This window comes from Penaeus vannamei, chromosome 18 (assembly GCF_042767895.1).
Source record: "Penaeus vannamei isolate JL-2024 chromosome 18, ASM4276789v1, whole genome shotgun sequence".
In the NCBI taxonomy this organism is placed as follows: Eukaryota; Metazoa; Arthropoda; class Malacostraca; order Decapoda; family Penaeidae; genus Penaeus; species Penaeus vannamei.
The window spans coordinates 23,442,412-23,457,411 of NC_091566.1; the positions used below are offsets into that span (position 1 = coordinate 23,442,412).

At 39.4% G+C, this 15,000-nt stretch overlaps 1 protein-coding gene across 1 annotated transcript in view; it reads right to left on the bottom strand.

The window, feature by feature from the left end:
- The window catches only part of LOC113825069 (glutamate receptor 1-like), a 590,162-nt gene that overhangs the window by 338,642 nt on the left and 236,520 nt on the right, over positions 1-15,000 (bottom strand). Inside the window, 1 exon segment of the mRNA XM_070133408.1 lies at positions 4,540-4,719. Within this exon segment, the coding sequence (XP_069989509.1) occupies positions 4,540-4,719 (180 nt within the window).

Below are 15,000 nucleotides of genomic sequence, written 5' to 3' on the forward strand. Positions count from 1 at the left end.
ACTTGTATGCATACATAAATACAATCATATATGAATAAGTCAATGACAGATCATTAATACACAGGGAAATGAATAAGTAGATCAGTGAATGACACATAAATCTAGACGAAAAAAGCTAAATAGCAAAATCCGAGACGCGATCCCTTCCCACGAGCTGACAGCTATCTGGCGCTTCATCTCCTCGGCTCACACTTCTCCGAAAGTTCACGGCGCGCGTCAGCTACTGCCGAGTCCCACCAGACGCGGGGACCTGTCGTAATACTAATATAAGCTCTTCCTTAAGTACAGCCTAAGACGTCCTGAGGATCTCCCGGAAGCCTTAGCCTACACCACCTTACGACCTTCTTACAATCTCCTCCAGGAAATGCAGAACTTCCCGGCGCAGGTCAAATTAGGTTTCCGATAGAGCGTCGCCGTTCTATGCGTCTGTAAGTGGCAAGCGCCTTCTGTACGAGAGGGTGAGGGCCGTTTCTCTCCTCGTGCAGGTTGCTGAAGGGTCCTTGCAGCTCCTGCTTAATATATTAACTTTGCTCCAAGTATGCACCTCTCCTTTCCACGCGCCGTATGTCTCTGGCTTTGTCTCCAAGCTCTTCACTAGAATAGTTCAAGTATGTTGCGTCTCGGTAAATGGGTGCCTTGTTTTCCAAACGACTAATAGTTAAAAAGGATTTTTTATTCATCATTTGATAAATAATGGACGATCGACATATCCAAATCACTCAGCAGGAGCAAGAACATGCCTCACGTAATCTGCCGGGAAGTCTGTACGCCATTTACTCAGCGTCCGCGGCGCCTTTGATCTAAATGAGTTATCTTCGCCGTAGCCCTGGGCGCGACGCGTGTAAAACTGCCTCTGAATAATTTTGTTGTTGGTACAGCAAGCTCTCTGGACCCCCGCACGCAAGCTACTCCACTCAACTGACACCAGGCGAGTCGACACTACAGTACTACAGTAGCTTCGAAAGGGAGTAATTAGATTTATCCAGTATAATCCCGCTGTCAGGTATTGCAGTCGTCGAATACCAAATGAGATTCTCAAAGTATCGCAGCACGAGGAGCCTGTGTTTAACGAATTATCCTATTTAGAACCGAGGGAGTTCGAGGCCGATTTCCTGCCCCGGCGAAAACGACTTTGGACTTTGCATCTCGCTTTTCCCTCGCTCGTAAATAGTCGCGAGAGAACACTCCCCTGCTAATGGCATAGAACTGCTGAACGTTTGAGGAACACGCGCTCATTCCTCATGTTCCCGGATTTGACCACGTGTTCATAACGACGAATATTATGCGAACGCCACGACGCACTCCATCACCCAAGACTTCAGGTAGAGATTCAAAACACTGATTTACGTATGAAGATATACAGCCTTTTAATATAAAGTTCCATGAATTTTAATCCCAGCGCTAACGCATAAACTATAGGAAACCATTTATCCAGTTTCATTTTAACTATTTTGTGAACGCCTATTTATCTATCTATCCGTTTGTCTGTAGTACATTGTATCATTGTTCCTTTACCGGTCAAGTGCATTTTTTTTATTTCTCCCAGGACATCTGTTTCATTTTTTCCTACTCATAAACTATACAAAATGCCTCATATCCATGATTTTATTTGACATTTCACTTTTCAGTACCTCATGAATTTGGTAATTTTCCCTCTCATCGCTTGGCTCAGCTCCCCATACCTCATAACTTTTCTTTCTTCCCCATAAACTTGATTCCATCTCCTACTTCATAACCCTCATTCTAAAATATAGCACATTGTCCTCCCTCTCACGCACACGCACACGCACACACACACACACGCACACACACACACACCCACACACACACACACACACACCCACACACACTCAAACACACACCAATACAAACACACACTAAAACACACACCAATACAAACACACACTAAAACACACACCAATACAAACACAAACACACACTAATACTAACACACACACGCATGTATGAGTGCGACCAGAGCAAAAGAAACAAAGCATTACTCCATCTATGTTTACTTTATCCCTCAAAGCTCAACCTCAACCTAAAATACTGTCGCATTTGCCTCGACAAAGCACCGGGAACTATACCGCAATTCCCGAATTACAAGGCAAGCAAAATCGTCTGGAACAAAGAGCAATTCGAGATACAATTTCTGCCTCGATGACGTTGGAAGAAGGTCTCGAAGATATAGCGCTGTGGGTAAAGTATTGGGACAATCTCCTGGCGCGGCTCTCCTCGGGTTCTTTATAAACTCACTATCCTTCTCGGATTTATTTAGTTTTGTCCTGAGTTCACAATCCGGTCAGATTTTCTCAGCCTCGTCATGAACTCGCTATCCATCTAGATTTTAATTTGGTCATGACTTTCTTATGATATTCTCGTGGTCTCTATCTCTCAAGATTTACTGAACCTCGTCATGAACTCACTATCCATCCCGATTTATTGAACCTCTTCATGAACTATCCCTCCAGGTTTATTGAACCTCTTCATGAACTATCCTTCCAGATTGACTGTACCTCAGATCTATCCTTCCAGATTTATTGAACCTCGTCATGAACGATCCCTCCAGATTTATTGAACCTCGTCATGAACTATCCCTCCAGATTTATTGAACCTCGTCATGAACGATCCCTCCAGATTTATTGAACCTCGTCATGAACGATCCCTCCAGATTTATTGAACCTCGTCATGAACGATCCCTCCAGATTTATTGAACCTCGTCATGAACTATCCCTCCAGATTTATTGAACCTCGTCATGAACGATCCCTCCAGATTTATTGAACCTCGTCATGAACGATCCCTCCAGATTTATTGAACCTCGTCATGAACGATCCCTCCAGATTTATTGAACCTCGTCATGAACTATCCCTCCAGATTTATTGAACCTCGTCATGAACTATTCCTCCAGATTTATTGAACCTCTTCATGAACTATCCCTCCAGATTTATTGAACCTCGTCATGAACTATTCCTCCAGATTTATAGAACCTCTTCATGAACTATCCCTCCAGATTTATTGAGCCTCTTCATGAACTACCCATCCAGATTGACTGAAGCTCAGAACTATCCCTCCAGGTTTATTGAACCTCATCATAAACTCACTATCCCTCCTTTGAACCTCTTCATGAACTATCCCTCCAGATTTATTAAACCTCGTCATGAACGATCCCTCCAGATTTATTGAGCCTCGTCATGAACTATCCCTCCAGATTTATTGAACCTCGTCATGAACTATCCCTCCAAATTTATTGAACCTCGTCATGAACGATCCCTCCAGATTTATTGAACCTCGTCATGAACTATCCCTCCAAATTTATTGAACCTCGTCATGAACGATCCCTCCAGATTTATTGAACCTCATCATTAACTCGCTATCCCTCCAGATTTAATAAATTGAAAATGATAATAATAACGACAATGAAGATAATGATAAAATGATATACGTAGATTTATATAACGAAACACTGATGCAGTATGAAACGAAAGCAAACATTTGACGGTTTTTGGCTTTCTCTTGTTAGGAACGTTGCATTCATTTGTGTTCATATAAAGTGTTTATTTCATCTTTGTGCGAATGTTACTGTGTTTATGTTTATGTTCAATATAGGTTTATACATAACCCCCCCCCCCCCGCCCCCGCAACAGCTACAAGCTCCCCATCTACACTGATCCTATCTTGCCCACTCATGCCACTGTCACGTCATCAACTCTCTCGTCCTCACTAGCCCTTCCCACTCCTCCCTTCGTTCTCTTCCGCTTCTCTGCGTAACAATTCGTTTGCCTTGTGAGTCTTTTTCCTTTCCCTACTCCTTCCCATCGTTGCAAAGCTCCCTATCCCTACCTTCCTCACATGCCCCCCCCCCTTTTGACGATCGGCAAACCTTCCTTCAGTTCCTGACAACTCTGACCTTGCTACCCCTCAGTAACCCTATTTCCCCACAGTAATCCCAACCCTCACTTAACTTTCGTGGGGAATGTCAGGTACCTTCCTCTGAATTACTGATGACCTCCCCACCGCCTCCACGCCCCATCATCAGGAACCCCACTACCTCATTCTACTGTTAACTCATTTTCCTCAAGATCCTCACGAACTCGCCCCCCCCCCATCCTATTTTACGCCTCATTATCCCAAACTTCACCTCCCTCATCCCAGTGTACTCTGTTTCCTCAAGATCTTCATGAACTCAATCCATTCATTTCGCACTCTATTATCCCAGACCTTACTCCCCGTCTGCTCACTTCCCTCCAAACTCTAACGACCTCCCCGCCTCTCTCGCTTTGCGGCCCGTAATGACGATCTTGCCTTCATTTCACAGTCCCGACGACGCGACACCCTTCCCTCAATCTGCCTCATATCCTCATAAACCTCGCGAATTCATCCTAAGTTCCATCCGAAGAGGAAAAAAATCTGACCGAAACGTCACAAGACGCAGAATCATTCCCTCCTCTTTTTCCCGATTGCCTTTCATATCCTATCCTCCCGCCACCAAGCCCTGACCTTACCCCCCGATCCCCAACCCTCTCTCCCCAAGCCCTTACCTTCCTCAAGATCCTGACGACCTTCTCCCCATTCTCCCACGTGGCCTGGTCTCCCTCGTGGGCGTCGCAGGTGATCCTCTGGCTGGAGAGGAACTCGCTGAAGTTCTCCACCTTCCTCTGGACTCGAGTGAACGCCTCGGCCACCACCCGCACGCCGTCGTAGATCAGCGCTGATTGTGCCTGCGGGAGGAGGGGGGGGCGTGGTTAGTCGTATTATGGTTATAATTATTGGAGGCATTATTATTGTATTTCGTATATGTATGTCTGTGCGTGTGTGTATATACATATTTACAAATATAAATAAATAAATAAATAAATATATATATATATATATATATATATATATATATATATATATATATATATATATATATAAATGTATATATACATACATATATATCTATATCTATCTATCTATCTCTATATGTATGTATGTGTGTGTGTGTGTGTGTGTGTGTGTGTGTGTGTGTGTGTGTGTGTGTGTTTGTGTGTGTGCGTATGTGTGTGTGTGTGTACACAAATATCTCTACACACACACACACACACACACACACACACAGACACACACACACACACACACACACACATATATATATATATATATATATATATATATATATATATATATATATATATATATATATATATATATATATATATATATATATATATTGCATATGCATATATAGATAGAGAGATAGGTAGATAGATAAATAGATAAATAGATAAATTATTAAATACACACACACACACACACACACACACACACAGAAACACACACACACATATACATATGCGTTTATAAATGTGTGTATATGAGCTGTTTGTAGTAGCTACTCTTGGTAAGTGGTCATATGATTCTGTAAAAAAACAGGAATCTGGGAAAGAAAAACTTTCAAAAACATGAGACGGCAAAAAAAGTAAAAGAAAAGAAAAAAAAAAAGTTGCGTCAAAAGTTAGTCTTTTGCATGACTACGCAAGGGCGAGAGGTTGACGGAGAATGGAAAGTAATGGATATTTTTCCTTTCTTTTCGTCTCTTCCTTTTCCAACCTATGTGTTGTCGTTTCAGATAAGAATAGCGATTAGAGATTTTCGGAATTTCCCTACCTATCCTTCACTTGGTGCAATCATCGATAATTTAAAACTTTCCATCTGACTTCTTCTCTTCTTTTTTTCTCTTCTTTAATTCTTTACCTTTTCCAGCCTATGTGTTGTCGTTTCAGATATCAATTCACGGAAAAGAATAGCGATTAGAGTCTTATTTTCGGAATTACCCTGCCTATCCTTCGCTTGGTGGAATCATCGATAATTTATAACTTTCCATCTGATTTGAAATTGTCATAAATGTTTATCTTTATCGGGTTTTCAAGACGAGTATTTTTGAGAGACAAGTATTGTGATTTGTCTCTTTGACCATTAGTGTGAGAACAAGAAATAAAAGAGAGAAAAATGTATTACGTGTGGTGTTCCCAGATAGAATGGAAAAAAGAAAGAAGAAGTATGATGAAGAGGAGGAGGAAGGAAGAGGAAGAAGGAGAGGAGGATGAGTAGGAAGAGGAAGAAGACGATGAGAAGGAGAGGAAGAAGAAGAAAAGAAGAAAAAGAAGACGAAAAAAGAAAAAAAAAGAAGACGAAGAAGAAAAGAAGATGAAAAAGAAGAACAAGAAGAAGAAAAATGAAAAGAAGAAAAATTCATAGAAGAAGAGAAGAAGAAAAACAACAAGAAGAAGAAGGAAGATGAGGAGGAAGGGGATAATGAGAATGAGAATGAAAAGAAGAAGAAAGAAAAATAAGGAGAAGAAGAAGACGAAAAAAGGAAGACGAAGAACGAAGATCAGACGACACACGCCATCAGCCCAAGCAATTCGCACAAGGCCGTAAACCCAGAATGATTAAAGTACAACTTCCTAATTAGGGGAACGGATAATACGTCGAATATCCAGCGCCCCATCAGCCACCCTCGCCCAAGAATCCCCTTTTTTGGGTGGCGTCGGAATTAGTAGCATCATGGTACCATCATCATCAGCCTCCTCTTCCCTCGTTGTGTGAGGAAGGGAAACTCGGTGTGAAAAAGGATGCTGGATCGCCTCATCAGCTGAGAGAGAAGTTGCATCACTGATCTATCTTTAGGGGGTTCATCGTACTTTTTTTTTTTTTTTTTTTTATGGTTTTATCCATTGTTGCTTGATGCTGTCTCCCTCTCGTTCGCTTAGAGAGGAGGTAAATGATGCTATTTCTTTGTATGTGAAAAATAAATAGAAGTGAGACACAAAAAACAAGACAAAACAAAACAAAACAAAAAATTCGTTTGTATCCGAATATCTACACGCGGGGGCAATGACTCCTGGGCAAAGGCGAGGGGAGTTGCTTTCTTGTCTTTGCTGTTTCCTTTTCGGGCTTTTCTTAAAGTTCAACCTATGATCTCTCGTTAAAAGATTCTGCACCGAAAGGGAGATTCCATTTTTTTCTTCTATTTTCTTTCTTCTATTTTTTTTATTTTATTTTTTTTATTTCTTTTTAAGGGTTTAGATATTTTTCTTTCTTTGAGTCTGACTGATACCGTTTATACTGATGAGCATTCCTGGCGGAAGATACAATGTGAGGAAAATATGACAATTTCATCAGATGTTGAAGGCACTCTGTAAATTCAATAAATCTTTCCTCACTACAAGTCTGAAAATTTGGCTTATTTCGCGTTATGTATGTATGCATATATATATATATATATATATATATATATATATATATATATATATATATATATATATATATATATATATATATATATATATACAGATATATATATATATATATATATATATATATATATATATATATATATATATATATATATATATATCTATATATATATCACATATCAGATGAAATCAAATACCACTGTACCATGAGATTAGGTTTTCATACTTAAATTGTATATATATATATATATATATATATATATATATATATATATATATATATATATATATATATATATATATATATATATATATATATATATATATATAAACATGTAACGTATGCGAGTACGTGTACGTATCAAGACGTACACACAAAAATACAACAGAGACAGACAGATAGATAGACAGATAGTTAGATAGATAGATAGATAGAGAGATGCCGACCGACAGACGCAATAGGAAAGAGAGAGAGACAGAGAGCGAGAGAGATAGCGGCCGACAGACGCAGTAAGGAAGAAAGAGAGATGCCGACCGACAGACGCAGTAAGAAAGAGAGAGAGAGAGGGTAAGAGTACGTGCCGTCACCTCTATGCTCCTCTTCCTTTCTTTCTCCATTATTTACGTCATCTATCAAGGCGTAAAAAATGATGGGGCGTCATCCTCCCCAAGTCTTCAACCCATCATTATTTCCTACACAATGTTAGGCCTATCAGCGCTCCTTCACTTTAACCATCAATATATATATATATATATATATATATATATATATATATATATATATATATATATATATATATATATATATATTTTTTTTTTTTTTTTTTTTTTTTTTTTTTTTTTCTGCGCTTACACTGCAACGAGAAAATATACACACATGAGTGTACACATCACTTCATATCTCCGTTTTCTATGATCTTTCTTTCTTCTTTCTCTCTCTCTCTCTCTCTCTCTCTCTCTCTCTCTCTCTCTCTCTCTCTCTCTCTCTCTCTCTCTCTCTCTCTCTCTCTCTCTCTCTCTCTCTCTCTTTACTTGTCTATTTGTATCATCTGTATGTTTATTTATATGTCTAACTATATCAATCTGTCTATTAGTTTATCTCTGTGTTTATATATCTTTACCTCTCTATTCCCTATCTATCTGCCTCCTTCTCTATCATATAAGGCTATTTAATGCATCTTCTTCTCATTTTATAACTCTTTCTATGCCTCAAATTCCCAATCCTTTCAATCTCCATCTCATTTGCACCTCTATTCTCACCTTCCTCATCCTCTTCTTTGAACTTCTCTCCTCCTCCCTTTTACCCTCACAGTACCCCTTCCTTCTCTCCCTTCCTTCTCTCCCTTCCTCCTCCTTTTATCTTTTTTAGTTTCTCTCCTTCTCCCTTCCCCCTCTCACTCCTTTTCCCTTCTCTCTTCTCCTCTCCTCTCTCATTCCTTTTCCCCTTCTCTCCTCTCCTCTCCTCTCTCACTACTTTTCCCTACTCTCTTCTCCTCTCCTCTCTCATTCCTTTTCCCTTCCCTCCTCTCCTCTCTCACTCGTTTTCCCCTCCTCTCCTTTCCTCTCCCATCTCATTCCTTTTCCCTTCTCTCTTCTCCTCTCCCCTCTCACTCATTTTCCCTTCTCTCTTCTCCTCTCCTCTTTCATTCCTTTTCCCTTCTCTCCTCTCCTCTCCCACTCTTTTCCCCTTCTCTCCTCTCCTCTCCCCTCTCACTCCTTTTCCCTTCTCTCCTCTCCTCTCCCACTCTTTTCCCCTTCTCTCCTCTCCTCTCCCCTCTCACTCGTTTTCCCCTTCTCTCCTCTCTTCTCTCCCTCCTTCCCCCTCCTCTCACACACTCTTTCTCTCCGCCATACCACACACCTATACACAAGCGGCCGTAAATGACGCAATCGGACACCCATAAATACCACCTCTCTCCCCACCCCCTCCCCCCTCCCCCTCCCACCCCCTGACAGACGCCCGGGCCAGGTCAGTGCATCGGAGGCGCGACGAAAGACGAATGCTGTTCGCTCTCTCTTTACGCTGCAGGTGCTCCGCTAGATCGTTCATGTGTGAAGCTGATAACGCGAACGGCACTTTAATAAAATTGATTACGCACTCCATCAGCGGCTATTGTGGCCTTAGGGCTCGCCTCGCGTCAAGGGCTGGTGGTTAAAGTATGCTTGCTTTATGGAGATCTTTTTTTTCTTTTTTAATATCGGGATCGTTTTTATTGACTGGTGGCGCTCGGTCTTCGTTCCCTTGCCCCCCCCCCCCCAGACACACACACAACTTCTCTCCCTCTTTCGTCTTCCTCCTTGCCTCCACCCACCCTCCCTGCCCCTTCTTCCTCTCGGCCCCCACCTTCGCCCCCTTTCGTCGTCTTCACTCTTTCTCTCCCGCCCCTGGTCCCCTAGCCCCCTCCCCCTATCTACCTATACTCTCCCTCCCTGGCCCTCTTCTCCTTATCACCCCTCCCCTCCCATGGCCCCCTACTCGTCTTCACCCCTTCCCTTCCTCCTTGGCCCCCACCCCCCTGGCATCCTGTCCTCTTCGCCCCTATCATCATTGCATGGCCCCCGCCCCCCTTCTCCTCTTCGCCCTTCCCCTCCCTCCTTGGCTCCCTTCTCTTCTTCGCCCCTACCCTCCCTCCTTGGCACTCTGGTTCCCTTCCCTTCTCCGCTTCTCTCCCTCCCCGCCCCCTTCCCCCTCTCCTCGCCTCTTTCCTCCCTCATCTCCGCCCCCTTCCCCCTCTCCCCGCCCCCTTCCCCCTCTCCCCGCCCCGGACTCCTGGAAGACAGTCTTGAACACATCATTGGAGATCTTGTCTCGGGCTGTCTGCCGCGGGAGGAAGATAAGGAGGCGAAATGACACGTTGCGAATAGGGAAAGGAAGCAGAGGAGTGGAAGGAGGACGATGCAAAGGAGAATAAAGTCTCTCGTTGAAGCAGTAGAGGCGGCGTGACGGTTTTCTGGGAATGAGACATGAACCTTCTGTCTACTTCAGCGCTGTTGTAGTGTTCGACCCTTGCTCTCAAGCGGGAAAAAGGGAAAGAAAAAATTAAGTGACTGTTTAATGAACATGGACTGCTTATGCGATACACACACACACACACACGTGTGTGTCTGTGCGTGTGTGTGTGTTTATGCATATGTATATATATATATATATATATATATATATATATATATATATATATATATATATATATATATATATATATATATATATATATATATATATATATATATATATATATATATATATATATATATATATATATATATATATATATATATATATATATATATATATATATAAATATATATATATACATATATATAAATATATATATATATATATATATATATATATATATATATATATATATATATATATATATATATATATATATATATATATATATATATATATAGAGAGAGAGAGAGAGAGAGAGAGAGAGAGAGAGAGAGAGAGAGAGAGAGAGAGAGAGATAGATAGATAGATATAGATAGATAGATAGATAGATAGATAGATATGCATATACATATATACGTATATACATATATATATATATATATATATATATATATATATATATATATGTATATATATATATGTATATATATATATATATATGTATATATATATATATATATATATATATATATATATATATATATATATATATATATATATATATATATATATATATATATATATATATATATATATATATATATATATATATATATATATATATATATATATATATATATATATATATAAGTAGACAGATATATAAATGTGTGTGCTTGTATACTCATATGTACTTACGTTCACACTAAAAGACACATAAACATAGATACGTACACCGATCATTACTGCAATATCTGCGTGCAACTGCGTGTCTCGCTCTCCACACTTTACCCACTCCTCTCGAATGTATCTCCCGCAAACTACACTCCACAAGACGTGTGTAATGATACTTGGAGTATGAAGCAAGGAATGTTTAACCTGGCATTAAGTCTAGCATCACTCAGCTTCCAGTTCACTTCGAGCGAGTGGAAATAGTCCGAAAACAGTGACCAATTTTATGCATTTCATAGCCTCCTCTCGGTGCGGATTTGCACGGCTCCGCCCGGACGAACCTCAGCCATATAGTCCATGTTGTACACAAAAGGTGTGTTTTTTCCATCGTTATTTTTCCTTAGTGTTAGCCTTTCATTATGGATCTGAGGGAACTCTCGTCGGCCCGTATTTGCGATGTAAATATGGCCAAGTCTATTAGCGGAGATCCCAGGAAATTGCTGGTGCCAAATACAGACAGGTTTTTTTTTTCTTCTCCTTTTTCCCGACTGCAACGACCTTGTTTTAAAAAGCAGCGTCGGATTTAACTTCGTATTATAGCGATGGTATTATTGGCTGAGTTTTGGAATCGCCGAAGGAAAAGTCACGAACCGATTCATTATTTCTAAGACGAAGATATTCTTATACGATAGATGACGAAAAATTTGTTATTTTTTCGATTTATTTTCTAATCTAAGGCATTCACTTTTTGTAAACACTAATATCGAATTTGAACTTTATTGAATTTGTAGCTGAAAGAAAAGGGAAAAATACTTTGATGCTGATGATATGCATGTATGTCTGCTCGGGGAGGAAAATGCGAAAGCAAATATAAATACTTTTTTCTTTTTTTTCCTTCGTGGTATTAGATACCGAACCAAAATACTTCCTGTAAATACATATAATTGATGCTGTGATAGGATGCTGAATATTAATGTGTATGTATATATAAATGTACAAACACACATGAATGGATTTATGCATCTCTGTGAAAATGTTCATATCTGTATCTATATCTATATCTACGTTTATCTATCGATCTGTATATATATATATATATATATATATATATATATATATATATATATATATATATATATATATATATATATAGAGAGAGAGAGAGAGAGAGAGAGAGAGAGAGAGAGAGAGAGAGAGAGAGAGAGAGAGAGATCTGGATGTGTGTGTGTGTGTGTGTGTGTGTGTGTGTGTGTGTGTGTGTGTGTGTGTGTGTGTGTGTGTATGTGTGTGTATGTTTGTGTGTGTGTGTGTGTGTGTGTGTGTGTGTGTGTGTGTATGTGTGTGTATGTTTGTGTGTGTGTGTGTGTGTGTGTGTGTGTGTATGTATATATATATATATATATATATATATATATATATATATATATATATATATATATATATATATATGTGTGTGTGTGTGTGTGTGTGTGTGTGTGTGTGTGTGTGTGTGTGTGTGTGTGTGTGTGTGTGTGTGTGTATTTGTGTGTGTGTGTGTGTGTGTGTGTGTGTGTGTGTGTGTGTGTGTACATACATACATACATACATGCATATATATATATATATATATATATATATATATATATATATATATATATATATATATATATATATATATAGATAGATAGATAGATAGATAGATACACAGATAGATGCACAGATAGACAGGTAGATAGATAGATAGATAGAATGAGGAAAGAAAATTATATAAATAATCTTACTAACAAAGACCCCCCAAAATAAAAAATATTAAAAAAAACATAAATAAACAAAAATAACAAAGGACCCAGAAAAGACCGGCGAAGAAAGAGTAGAGTAAAGAGCAAACCGCGCGAGCAAAAGTGCGGTTCCCCAAATGACCTCATCGAGGGCGTTATTTCCCCCGAGAACCTCCCGGCGGCTGCAGAAGGGCGGCGGGCGTGTCGGCGCGTTCGTACGTCAGGGCGCTGGGGAGTCGAGGGGAGCGGGGTGTGGGGAGGTGGGAAGGGGGGGATGAGTGGGGAGGAGGGAAGGGTTGTGGGGAGGAGGGAGGGAGGGAGGGAGGGGGTTGTGGGGAGAAGGAAAGGGTTGTGGGGAGGAGGGAAGGGTGTGTAGGGAGGAGGGAAGGGTTGTGGGGAGGAGGGAGCTGTTGTGGGGAAGAGGGAAGAGTGTGTGGGGAGGAGGGAAGGGTTGTGGGTGGAGGAAGGAGGGGGTTGTGAGGAGGAGGAGGAGGAGGGAAGGGGGTGAGGGGAGGAGGGAGGGGGTTGTGGGGAAAAGGGAATGGAGGGGTGTGTGAGGATAGGGTTATTGGAGTCGTGAGGGTTTGTTGGGGAGTTGGGAGGAGGTTGTGGGGAATAATAAGGGTTTTGGGATGCGGGAAAGGGGCTATTGGGTGTTGGAGAGGAGTTTGGACGGATCCGAAAGATGTGGGGTTTCTGGGAGAGGGGCAGAGGGAGTCGGAATGATTGTGGAGTTCGAGCAGGAGGTTGTGAGAAAGCTGGGAGAGGTGTTTTAGGAACCGGAAGGGGTTGTGGGTAGACAGTAAGCGGTTGTGAAAATAGGGAGGGAAGAGCATCAACCAAAGGGTTCTCGAAAAGGGTTGTGGAAAGGGAACACTATTAAACAAAGTAATGTGGTGGCGGGAGAGGGAGATTGCTAATCAAAGGGTTGGAAGGGGTTATTAAGGCAAGTGTTGTGAGGAAGGGGAAGAGAGGTTATGGCCAAGGAGTTCTGAAGGTGCGGGGGAGAGGAGGGGTGTTCTAGCCAGGAGGTTGTGTGGGCGGATATTGTGGATGTGTAGGTAAGAGGCCGTTGTAGCGGAGATGATGTGAAGATGAAATAGAAAAAATCTATCGTTTATTGAACATTTAATTGTATTTTCAATATTTGAGAGAAATACTATATCTAATACCTTGTTGATTTGTGGCCATTTCACTCTTATCTTCACACTTTCTTTTGTTTCTTTTTCCTTCTTTCCTTTCTTCATTCTTTCACTTTCTTTCTTCCCATATTCCTTTTCCATCTTTCCCTCTCCCTTTTTTTACTTTCACTCTTTATCAATATCTATTTATAGGTCATTCTTTCTCACCTTTTCTTTCTTTCTGTATCTGCCGTTTCTTTCTCATTGTGTCATTTTTATTCTTTCTCCTAAAATACGCTTCTTAAAACGAATTTGATAAGGCTCTCTGTCTTAGACCCTTTAATAGTGAAGCTGAAACTCGTCAGCGACTAAATTTGAGTATATGAAGGAGGATGAAAAGATTGAGAAAAATTATGGTAATAATGGGCTTATTATCATTATCCTTAATTATTATTATTATTATTATTATTATTATTATTATTATTATTATTATTATCATTATTATTATTATCATTATCATTATCATCATCATTATTATTATTATTATTATTATTATTATCATTATTATTATTATTATTATTATCATTATTATTATTATTATTATTATTATTAATATTATGATCATTATTATCATTATTATTATTATTATTATTATTATTATTATTATTATTATTATTATTATTATTATCATTATTTTTATTATTATTATTATTATTATTATCATCATCATTATTATCATCATTATTATTATTACAATTATTATTATCATCATTATTACTGTAGTTCATATTTGTAATTATGCTAAGAAAACCAGTTTGAACAGTGCACTTGATATTAACAACGATAATTAGGACAGTATCAATGTTGACAGCTATTATATGAAGGATAAAGATGATAATAATGTTTTCACAATGTAATGATAATCATAAGAATATCACATAATACTGACAAGAAGGACAGACCACCAAAAATACATACTAATTTTTGGTTATGATAATTATTCAAAACTACTATATAGTGTTCCATAGAAAGTATAGAATATAATGAGTGATAAAATTGTAATAATGAATGAAGAATAAATATTGTAGCAGAG